Source organism: Amborella trichopoda, chromosome 11 (genome assembly GCF_054954075.1).
Source record: "Amborella trichopoda isolate Santa Cruz 75 chromosome 11, AtrichopodaSantaCruz75HAP2 v2.0, whole genome shotgun sequence".
Taxonomy (NCBI): domain Eukaryota; kingdom Viridiplantae; phylum Streptophyta; class Magnoliopsida; order Amborellales; family Amborellaceae; genus Amborella; species Amborella trichopoda.
In genome coordinates, this window is record NC_142346.1 from 41,501,781 (window position 1) to 41,512,270 (window position 10,490).

Consider the following 10,490-nt stretch of genomic DNA (forward strand, 5'->3'; position numbering starts at 1 on the left):
CATAGATACCATTCCTGATATTGTACAACTAAAATGCACCCACTGCATACAAAACTGACAAATTTTTTAGGAAATATATTAGTGTATGCTGCTAATAGAACATTTTCAAAATATTCAGTATCATGTTTACAAGTGCAATTATCATGTCCCCTTATCTAATGCTTGGAGATAACATTGCCAGATAGATTTTGCTGGTAAAACCCAGTCATATGGGAACCCTATTCCCAAAAAGACGTGGTACTCCAGCACGAAAAATTGACGACCAATAAAAGTTCCAGGAGGCAACTGTGATCGCACCAGCTGCTCGTACCACTTTCTATGTGATTCCCTCAATGAAGACTCTATTAACTCATCTCACGCATAACCCTAAGGCAACTCTCTCCTCAAACTCCGCATTGAAGGTCCAGCAATCACAATAATATAAATGGCAACTACCCAACCTCTTTGAGGCCACAGCCCTGACAATATCAGTACAGACCAACTAGAAGGCACACTGCATGAAAGCAATAAAATACAGTGCAATAAAAGAACAATCCCAACTCTCAAGCCATGTCTATCATCATCAATCAATTAAATATGAACATGACTAGTGTGATCACATTTTGTCACAAGCAAATCCACATAACTAAAAGATTCTTTTAATACATCGTACAACAGAATATGGTTACCTAATTCTGCAAATTTTCAGGACAGTAAATAATAGTCACCAGTGGACTAAAGACAAATCACTTTTAACTAAAAATTCACTCGATGGATGGATATATATGGCCAAGATTCGCTACTCAACAAAAGTAGCATGAATCATAATATAGAAGTTCCAAAATTAAATGAAACCATCCCAAGAGTTGTCCATCAAAAGGCATGTGAATTATCATATTGAAAGTTCAGAAATTTTTTTTAAGAGGATCTTATATAATGAATTCAGCCATTTCCAACTATTAACATTAATGGAACAAAACTATTACCTGTGCGAAATTCAAGTATGTCCTCTTCAGAATAACAAAATGCTCCCCTTGCTGTATAACAGAATCTGATTGAATAACTAATAATTAAAATCAAGTGACAAAACCAACAAGTTGCAAGGCAATAACTCCCAATGACTATATTAGTCGATATTTGAGTTTGAAACAACTTACAAAAAAATACCATTTAACAACTTTCTCATCTTCAAAAAAAAAAAAACAACTTACAAAAAAAGAAGTGCATTTGCAATACAAAGGCCAAGACAGTAAGGAATTTTTCAGAAAACCTAAGCAATCACAAGAAAATATCATCTCCAGTACCAATCCCAATCATAAGAGTATTTCCCCACAAACAAAATCATGCTCACTTAGAACAAGTTTCATGAATATTAAAAAAGTCCTCCAGCTCTGATGAAATTACCCGCTTAGAACCAGATGCATATGTATTTTGGCAAGTGCATAAGCAGCAGTGGGAAGAATTGCATCAATTTCATTGTCACTCACCTGCAAAAAAAGGCATATCAGCAAAAAAAGGCATATCAAAGTGTACTGGTATGAATGAGTAAAAATTTCCTAGTGACCCTTATGGACACAAATCCAAGATCCAACTTGGATTAATGACTTGAAAGCCAGGTGTAGCATTGAAATTTGAAAAGTCGTAGTTTAGCAGGGACTCTACTCCTGCCAAAATGATTTTATGGTGTTTAAGTATTAAATGCAAAACCAACTACAACAGAGAATGGCAATTATGCATATCCTCGTTCAATTTCAAATTCTAAATTTTGTTTCATTAAAAAAAAAACTATATACACATGTCACCATTATAAAAAAAGTAACATGACCCCTCATAAAAATATTGAACTCTTGTGACAAAGATTTTGAGAATTGTTTGTCCTTGATAATGATCATGTCATGTCTGACACACACATATGTGCTTAGATAACATTGACACTAGAGAATATTATTTACACAGGGGCAACATTTTGCACAGGATAATGTTTCTTTTATATTTGTATAATTGTAAACAGAAAGAGAAGGCCTATAACCAAGAGCCAATTAAACATACGTTGTTAGTCTATAGGTATTGTTAGGGAGCCAATTGGAAAGAAGTTTTTGGGAAATGGTTCAAAGGGAAGTGTTATGTGTATCAGTGTATGGGAATGTATTTTGATATGGTTCAAGAGTGCTGGTAGATGATAATGCTACCTTCATTCCCAACCTAAGAACTATTGCCCTTAAAGATGTCTTGCCTTATTTCTAATTCTTCTCCTTCTTTTTTTCTTTTTCTTCTTTGGTTCCTTCTGATGATTGGCAAGAAAGGATGGCTTTCTCTTTCAGTCATTGAATGGGTGGTGTATACAGTTGACTTTGAAGTCCCGTGTAGATACATTAAAGTTCTTAACTTTGTGAGTAAACAACATAGTTTCAGTGATGCATCAGCAGGCAACTACTTGCTAAATTCAATCTCTATATTAAATGAACAAGGGATATTTTATTTGGCTAATATAGACTATAGCGAAAAGCCGACACCAAATAGTTGGAATAAGGCTAAGATGATGATGATGATAGATTATAACAAAAGTTCATGATCATGAAAAGATAACAATTCAATTGATTACTCAAGGATGGAGGCAGCCAATAGGTTAAATGAATAATGGGACCACAGCTCTCTGGGAGTTTTTCCATCATCACAGATATGAGACCTTGCAAAAGGGGATGGTCTCATGCTTTCTTCTCATCATGGTTTGACTCAATGTAGCAGGGTGTCTTACACACGAACCCGACATCCCATATCAGTTGTTAACATCCACAGCTAAGTAACATAGATCAGCATGCAATTAGTATTTTACCCGAGGTAACTTTGTTTCGATAATTTACCTACGTACATGTCTAAGTACAAAGGGAAACTCTGTCAATTTTAGAAATGATTGAATGGGAAATAACTTGTTTTTTCGATGTAGGACTTCCCCAAACTGGATGTAAAGTAAGTGCTGCCATATAAAATAATATTTGGCAGGAATTAACAACTTCATCTCAAGCATCTCGAGAGCTCAAAATTCACTTTTTTTCTTTTCAATTTCATTATCAAGGCAGTTAAAACAATGGAGCTATGTACTTTTGGATCCTCAGTCCATCTTCAAGAAGAATAGTTTAGATGGATGCACAAACGGAGGCAGAAATAAACCCTAACCTTTCATGAATATTCTCATGAAACTATTTATGTGGCTGTGTGCGTGTATATCTTCCAAAGAACGAATTCTAGAAGGATCAACTTGTGATAAAAAACATCAATAAGATGCTAACTACTGCAGCAGGGTGATGGAAAAGAACAGATCTTTTAGTTTTGTTATACGATTCTTTACTCATTCATATTAAAAATATATATATATGATGCTTTCTCTCCCAATTCAAAAGTAAAAAGCAAACAAATTGAAATAATATGACACACTTACAGCTGCCCATCCATCAGGATTTGCACTCTTCAATATCTGAACAGGCCTACATGTATAATGTACTTTGTCAAGGAATGCTGCCATCATCCTCTAAAGTGTTTCTATGATTTAGGGCAAGTATTCACTTACGTATCAACTGGACAGAGTAGCATACACTCGTCCCCTTGAGAACTCTTGAACACTCTTCGGATCACACATTCTAAAGGTTGGCCATTTGCAGAATCAACCTGTCCAGCATGCCTAATCATCCTCAAACGATAGAAATACCTGGGATAAAATCATAATCCCCATACGAAAAACGAAACATAATTTGCTAGCTACGGTACCAAATAAGATTCAAAATTTAAATCATGAATAGGAACCAAAAGTATCATGATCAAATAGAAGGTCTCAAATTGATAACGATTTTGATATTTCATAATAAAATATAACTGCAAGGCAGAACTACACTTAGCAGAAAAACATTTTTTGTAAAAACGGAAAAATTCAACAAAAATTATCAATTCTGCAGGACTATCTTTCAGATAACAAAATTCAAATTTCAAGTAGCAAAACTAAAATTCTTCTTCACATGATTTCTGCATTATTCTTCAAAAAAAAAAAAAATGGTTTCTCAATTATCCCTGAATGATCCTCACTGTATTGGGGTTCGAGCACAGAATCTGAGGACATCATCAAGGCCAAGTGCCACAAGTATAAATTCTCCATTATTATACTATTACCCTATAATTCAAGGTAGTTATTGCCAGATCATTATATAAAAGGATTCCTTAAGATATGCACTAACGTATAACATTTACATGCGAAAAAGCCAATGATATGCAATGGAATAAACATTGTTGGATGGTCTTTGCGCTTCTTCTAGAGAATCTAGGAGTACAGCTTGGTCTTGAAGGAAATCTGGTTAGATTATAGAAGGCAATGCCTGCTAAGTGTATTGCAGTAAGGTATTTAAGACAAATGTTCATGTCAGCTCTGTAATTATCCCTATTTCCAAAGTTACGATAACGATTTCTAACATGGTGTCAGAGCATAATTACCAAAAAAGGAACAACAGCCCTCACAAGGGCAAAGCACTTCTTGCAAAACCACTTGATGGGAGGACCAAGTTCAAGATAACATCCTGGGTGTCACCAACAAGACTGATGGCTATGGGTATTAGACCTTCATCATATATCCTATATGTCACCAAAAAGGCTGATGGCTAAAGGCATGAGACCCTTGAATACAGCTGATTGGAGGCTTTTAGTATTTGATTATCACCATCGGAGGCATATCACATGATTGCCACCTCAGAATAGTCAGTTCTTTACTCACCTATAAGTTTGCATTTGGCAACAGTCTACTAAATCATCAAGCCATTCAATCATTATATATGATTGAACCACTCCAGGGAATCAGATCAGCAGTTCGCACCACTTGCTAACTCAAACACAGTCAATTTTCCCTGACACACAGATTGACAATACAATACTCCATATTTCCAGGAGAATCTCTTGTGTCCTGGGACAGGCATCCAGATCTAAAGATAAGGCTGAAGATGAAACCATGGTTCAGCACCTGCTGAGTTCCTCTGGAGGTCATATCAATGCAGTCAAGATTGCATCTAATGTAGTTTGCCCTGATAGGACAAAACACACTTAAATTGTCATTCTATTCGAAAAGCACTTTGCACATTTTGTTCACAAAGTTAGTTACTATATTTAAGTATTTAAGAATGATTACTTACATATTTCAATGGATGTCCCAATTTGAGAGGATGAGTATTGGTTCGAGGGTATTTAAATTGTACATCTCTTACATATATTGAGTTACGCATAGGGATATTCTAGTCATTATATCAAGCAAAATTTGCATAGGGATTTATCCCTCTATTCACTGCAAATGAGGATCAATTATCTCTCAATTCTAAGAAAGCCGTGGCTAGGACATGAACTTGTTTGTATTGTATTACCAAATCAACAGGGACATTCAGTTCAATTACTCTGTTCTTTAAGCATATCAATACATATTGCTTCCCATTGACTTATTCCAGTCAGTGTTCATGCCATTATTCAAAGGTGATTAAGAAATTTTTCTTGGGGAAAGAAGATGGTAGAAACAGAGTTTAGACAGATGAAAGTAAAAACAGAGTGTAGACAGATGATAAATGGTGTGCAAACACAAATCATTTATTGGTCTTGGCAATAGCTGGGTGGCTGATATTATTACTCCCAATTTTCACAAGGATTTCTCAAAGTTGATTCCCTATAATATCGTATAAGCATTTTATATATCTCCCAGGCAGAATATTAAAACTGCTCTTATTCCTCACAAGGTTGGAGGAATATCGTGCAAGCAAAACAGGAAAAGAGAGTAAGTTGGATCTGTTGACTAAATTTTGGAAGAGCATCAGATAAATGGAAGTTATCTTAAAGATATAGTCGTTGTTAATGTTGATAATTGATAATGGAAGCTCGTGATTAGATTAGAGGCAATAAATCTTAGTGCTTGCCTGCTATTGTCTGTTTCAATTTGTTATTGGAGCTTTCTCAAGAACTTCATAAGATAGCTCATAAAGGCGATGCAATTCCACTTCATTATAGTTTTCAGAATTTTTTTGTGCATACATGATATCTAATACCATAAGTGCAGCCCATGTAGATGGGAAGGTGAACTTGGTGGTAAACAATAAAGCTAAGATAGTGAAGGCTTAGGGAAATAAGATTTTAAGCCAATATCCCATCATTATAGGAAAATCTTCCTATGTGTCCCTACACACATAGAATTTATATGTGTCAGGAGACCCACAATCATCTAATCTTGGTCGTACAACTTGAAGGAATGAAGAACAATATCACAAGCAAGCACCAACTCTTTTTGTCATGCCATAACTAATTTGTGACATTGTTGTCAGCTCACGCCCTACCTGTTCAATATTGATCAGATTACTGAATGTCTACAGAAAGATTTTATGTCCCTGAAGACACATAGAAAGCTCAGACATCATTATGTAAATTATTTTGTTTTGTTTACTACTATACGTCAATTACAAAATAATAATGTTTTGGATTATCAAAATCGAAAAATCTCAAACTCACTAGGGAAAACGGTTTTATTATAAGCATTATTTTATTCTCAAGCACAACAATGGGCATGATTGTACTCTCATTCATAAAGTGACCAAAAGCAAACAATTTCACACCTAAACAGTTGTAAATCAATGAAAATCATAAACAACATCGCAAACCACTTCAAAGAACCAACACCATCAATCTCTTTCATTCCATTTGTGGGTATGTGTTTCAAGGATCAGTCAGGATAAAATCGAGCCCCAATATCACATATACAAGACAAAGATTAGCAGTACAAAACTTCAAACATTCATGTATTCGATTCTGTAGTCACTCATCCATTACATAACTCACCATCCAATCACTAATCTAATCACATTTCAGCACAAAAAAAAATTCTCTAAAGATTAATTACCAAGCATTCCCATATTCCCCAATATTACCATACATCTCCATGCAATCCACGGTTACATAATTCACCATTATAAGCCAAATCACATTCGTCTATGTATGGATGTGTTTCTGTGTGTATGTGTATGTACATGCAAGCATGTGTATCTATGAACTTTATGAATATATGTCTGTTATCCAAGCATGTATATGAGTGTAGGTTTGTAGAGGGAGAGGAACAGACAATGGTGGCGAGCCGCCTCGAAGACGCCAAGACGACCTTTCCATCACCGTCGAGTACGAAACCAGCCGGGGGCTTGGGCATTGGATGGTTGGGCAAGCTCATAGGAGGGGAGGGAGAACGTCCAGGGGCATTTTCGTCATTATCCACCACTGTGGGAGGAGAGTTTCCAGAGCTTTTCTTGCCATACCCATTTCTGCTCCTCTTTCGGGAGCCACTCTGCTGCTTGGCCGCTCTACAAGGGGTCGAGAGAGAGAGAGGGAGCAAATGGGGCTTCCTTCTTCTTGCTGGGTTGAAAGGGTATGAGGTAGTGGAGAGAGAAAGAGAGAATCCAGGAGAATTCCTTCTTCTGGAGAGATTGAAAGGGAGAATCCAGCAGCTCGACCGAGAAGAAAGCATGTTTAAAGCTCACACAAACCTCATCCTCCCAAACCAAGATGCACCAGACCCCTGTATCTGCTTCTTCAACTCTAGAGAGAGATACTAAGTTTAAACCCTAGAGAGAGAAAGTAGAAGGAGAGATTGTACTATGAACACTTAGTTCTACAAGATCCATGGTTTCCTATTCTGCGTCTTGTGGACTCGTGTTTTGAGTCCTTGTTTCGGACAAGAAAACCAAAACCTATCCGTAAACACCGAGGGAGACGAAAAATCTTGTTGATGTAGGGCTGGCGATCGGGCCGGATCGACTCGCCACCGTAACTAGTCTAGCTAAGGGGTCCACGTGATTTCGGGGTCCAAATGACTTGGACCAATATGGGGTCCAAATGACTTGGACCAATCTAGGGTCCAGTCCAGCTTGGGCCCTATCAGGTCGGGTATGGTTCGGGTTAGAATTGACCGACCTGACCCGACGTGGTACAAAATATAGTATAAAAGAAAAATTTTTATGTTGAAGTTTAAAAACTTGGGTTTAGTTTCGAATTACTTGGACCTAACCTAGATCGGCGTCGGACTCCAATGCTTGGGCAACTTAGATTGGATCTAGATCAAGGTCAAACAGGACCCAACCTAACCCATTGCCACCCCAATGTTGATGGACAATTACAGGGGTGACCATTGGTCGGGACGTGACCTAACTCGTTCTAACTTGGACCCAAAACTAACAATGACCCAAGGCCAGTCTAAATCATTTGGACCAGTATTGGGTTGAGTCTAGCAAATAAAAATAAAAATTTATAATAATATATATCAAACTTACATATACATGTTCGGGTTGGTTGATGGTATCGAAGCCATACCCATAACCATACCCATACCCGGATATGACTCGGGTCCAATCCAAGTCATTTGGACCTCCAACACTTGGACCCGGATCCGGACATTAATTGCCACCCCTAGACAATTTCTTATGATGTGCGCTTGTCACATATCCTTCTAACGGCACGTGCGTAAGCGCTCAATTTTGAAGCTGAGAAAACTTGCAATAATGCTGTGCCATTAAAAAGGGGGCCTCGGCTAGATGTGGCATAGGACCCGGCCGGAGGGCTGGATTGGGCTCAAGCTTGTCCCATACGGACCATGGCTGTGCTAGGGCTGGCCCAGCCTAGACCCTGCCTATTGCTAGCCCTAATTCCAACTCATTGGCATTATTTTCATGAGTGGGAATGAGTTGGATCCTTGGAAGCCAGGAGTTGCCAATGAATTCTTGGGGAAACTAATAAAAACATATCTGAATTCTTGGGGAAACTAAGAGAGGTTTATTGGTTTATGGCAGCTAATTCTACATTACAATTCGAGGACTGTGTCAGGCATCTAATGAGATCAATAACTAGGTCAACATGGAATCGCTTGGTTCGACCTATGAAATCGATCACCCTGAGGCGATTCTGTCAATATATAGGAAATCGTTTAGGCCTGAAGAGAACCGGCAATTTGCTACAGAAAAAAACCGTTTTGCTACAGTAAAAACGCTAATTCAGCGATCTGGACCGATTTTTGACCCGTTCACCGTATTTGCAATTTTTTTTTGCCAATTCATTATTTTTTCTGCATAGTAAAACTGTTGTGCAGACCGCCAATTCACCGATCCATACCGATTTTCGTAATGCTTGAACCTAGTCACTGATCCATTTTTTAAATCATTAATGAGACACATCTCATCTTGGGTCAAACAATTTCATAACAATGGACGAATAAGAAATGTGATTGGCTGCTACGGGGTTTGATTTGGCGTTTAAATATGTACTCAATAGATGGGAAAAAATTGCCCAGACTTAGAAGTCTTAATTAAATGAAGTTAATAGGGATGGTAATCAATTCATAATACTTGAAGGTAACACTATTTGATTGTTATCAGTTCATAGCACCTTGTTGTTCGTAGGTTCATTGCCCCCTATCGTGGAATTCGGTATCACTTGAATGAATTTGCACCGGGCACAAGCTCAGTAAAACACACGAGGCATCCAATAGTTGGCATTTATCATTGCGGAATGTTGTCGAACGAACTTTTGAGTTATCAAAAGTGCATTTTCCAAATCTCAAGATCCGATTTCAGCATCTGTTGAGCACACATATCAAAATAATCAATGTTACAAGAATTTAGCATAACTATATCATGATGTCAAGAACAACAGAGTTTGAGGAGTGGAAATTACCAGACAATCCCCTTGCGAGAACCGGGGAATGCAAGGATTGTAAAGATCCAGTAATTACTGGAAGTACAGAGGACCATGACAAGGGTGTGCAATTTCAAGATGAAATTGCTTCTAAATGTGGTGCGATTATTTGAAGGGTTAGTTCTATGATTCGTATTTCGTTGGTTTATCATGTCTTTACTATTATAGGTACACTAGTAAAAAGCATGTGTTTTGCACATGATTAAAAGCCCTGACGAACTAATGAAAAATCATAAAATTTTCTAAATACAAAAATATGAAAATAAAAAAAATTGACACAATGATTATTTTTATTTAATTAACTCAGGCGTTAAAGTTTATGACAAAATCCTCTAAACCATTGCAAGTTCAATGAAAGAAGTGATAAAAGATTTGTAGTGATGAGTTTGACTTGTAAATAGAGAGACAAAAACCAATCATAACACGTTTTAGTAAGTGCTACATCAAATAAACATATAAAAAAAAACCCATTTTAGATCCTAACACGTTTTAGTTCTCTTATAATTAACCACAAAAAGGTACACGAAATAACAATATCAGTAAGTGCTACATCAGATAAACTCACAAAAATGGTTCTAAAAAATTATAGAAAAAACAAATCTTTGGATTCTTGCATCAAGTTGCTTGAAGTTGCATGGAGACTACAAAAGTAAGATAAAAAGAGGGGAAAAAATATGTTAGAAAATACATCCAATTAACAACTAAAATGTTCATGTGAAAGAGGCAAGTCTTATTGACCAATACCGTGACAATAGAGAGAGCAGTGGTGTTAT

The 10,490-nt window shown here is 37.0% G+C and overlaps 1 protein-coding gene across 3 annotated transcripts in view; it reads right to left on the reverse strand.

The window, feature by feature from the left end:
• LOC18432907 (BTB/POZ domain protein TNFAIP protein) overlaps positions 1 to 7,675 on the reverse strand; it is a 33,335-nt gene extending 25,660 nt beyond the window's left edge. For all 3 annotated transcript variants that reach the window (XM_020666420.2, XM_020666419.2, XM_011624576.3), the window contains exons 1-5: positions 7,103 to 7,675; positions 3,545 to 3,642; positions 3,416 to 3,461; positions 1,384 to 1,466; positions 966 to 1,030 (exon numbers count right to left, since the gene is read on the reverse strand). In XM_020666420.2, the coding sequence (XP_020522079.1) occupies positions 966 to 1,030; positions 1,384 to 1,466; positions 3,416 to 3,461; positions 3,545 to 3,642; positions 7,103 to 7,498 (688 nt within the window). In that variant the 5' untranslated portion in view covers positions 7,499 to 7,675. The remainder of the gene's footprint in view (positions 1 to 965; positions 1,031 to 1,383; positions 1,467 to 3,415; positions 3,462 to 3,544; positions 3,643 to 7,102) is intronic.
• Between the last annotated feature and the right edge of the window lie 2,815 nt (positions 7,676 to 10,490).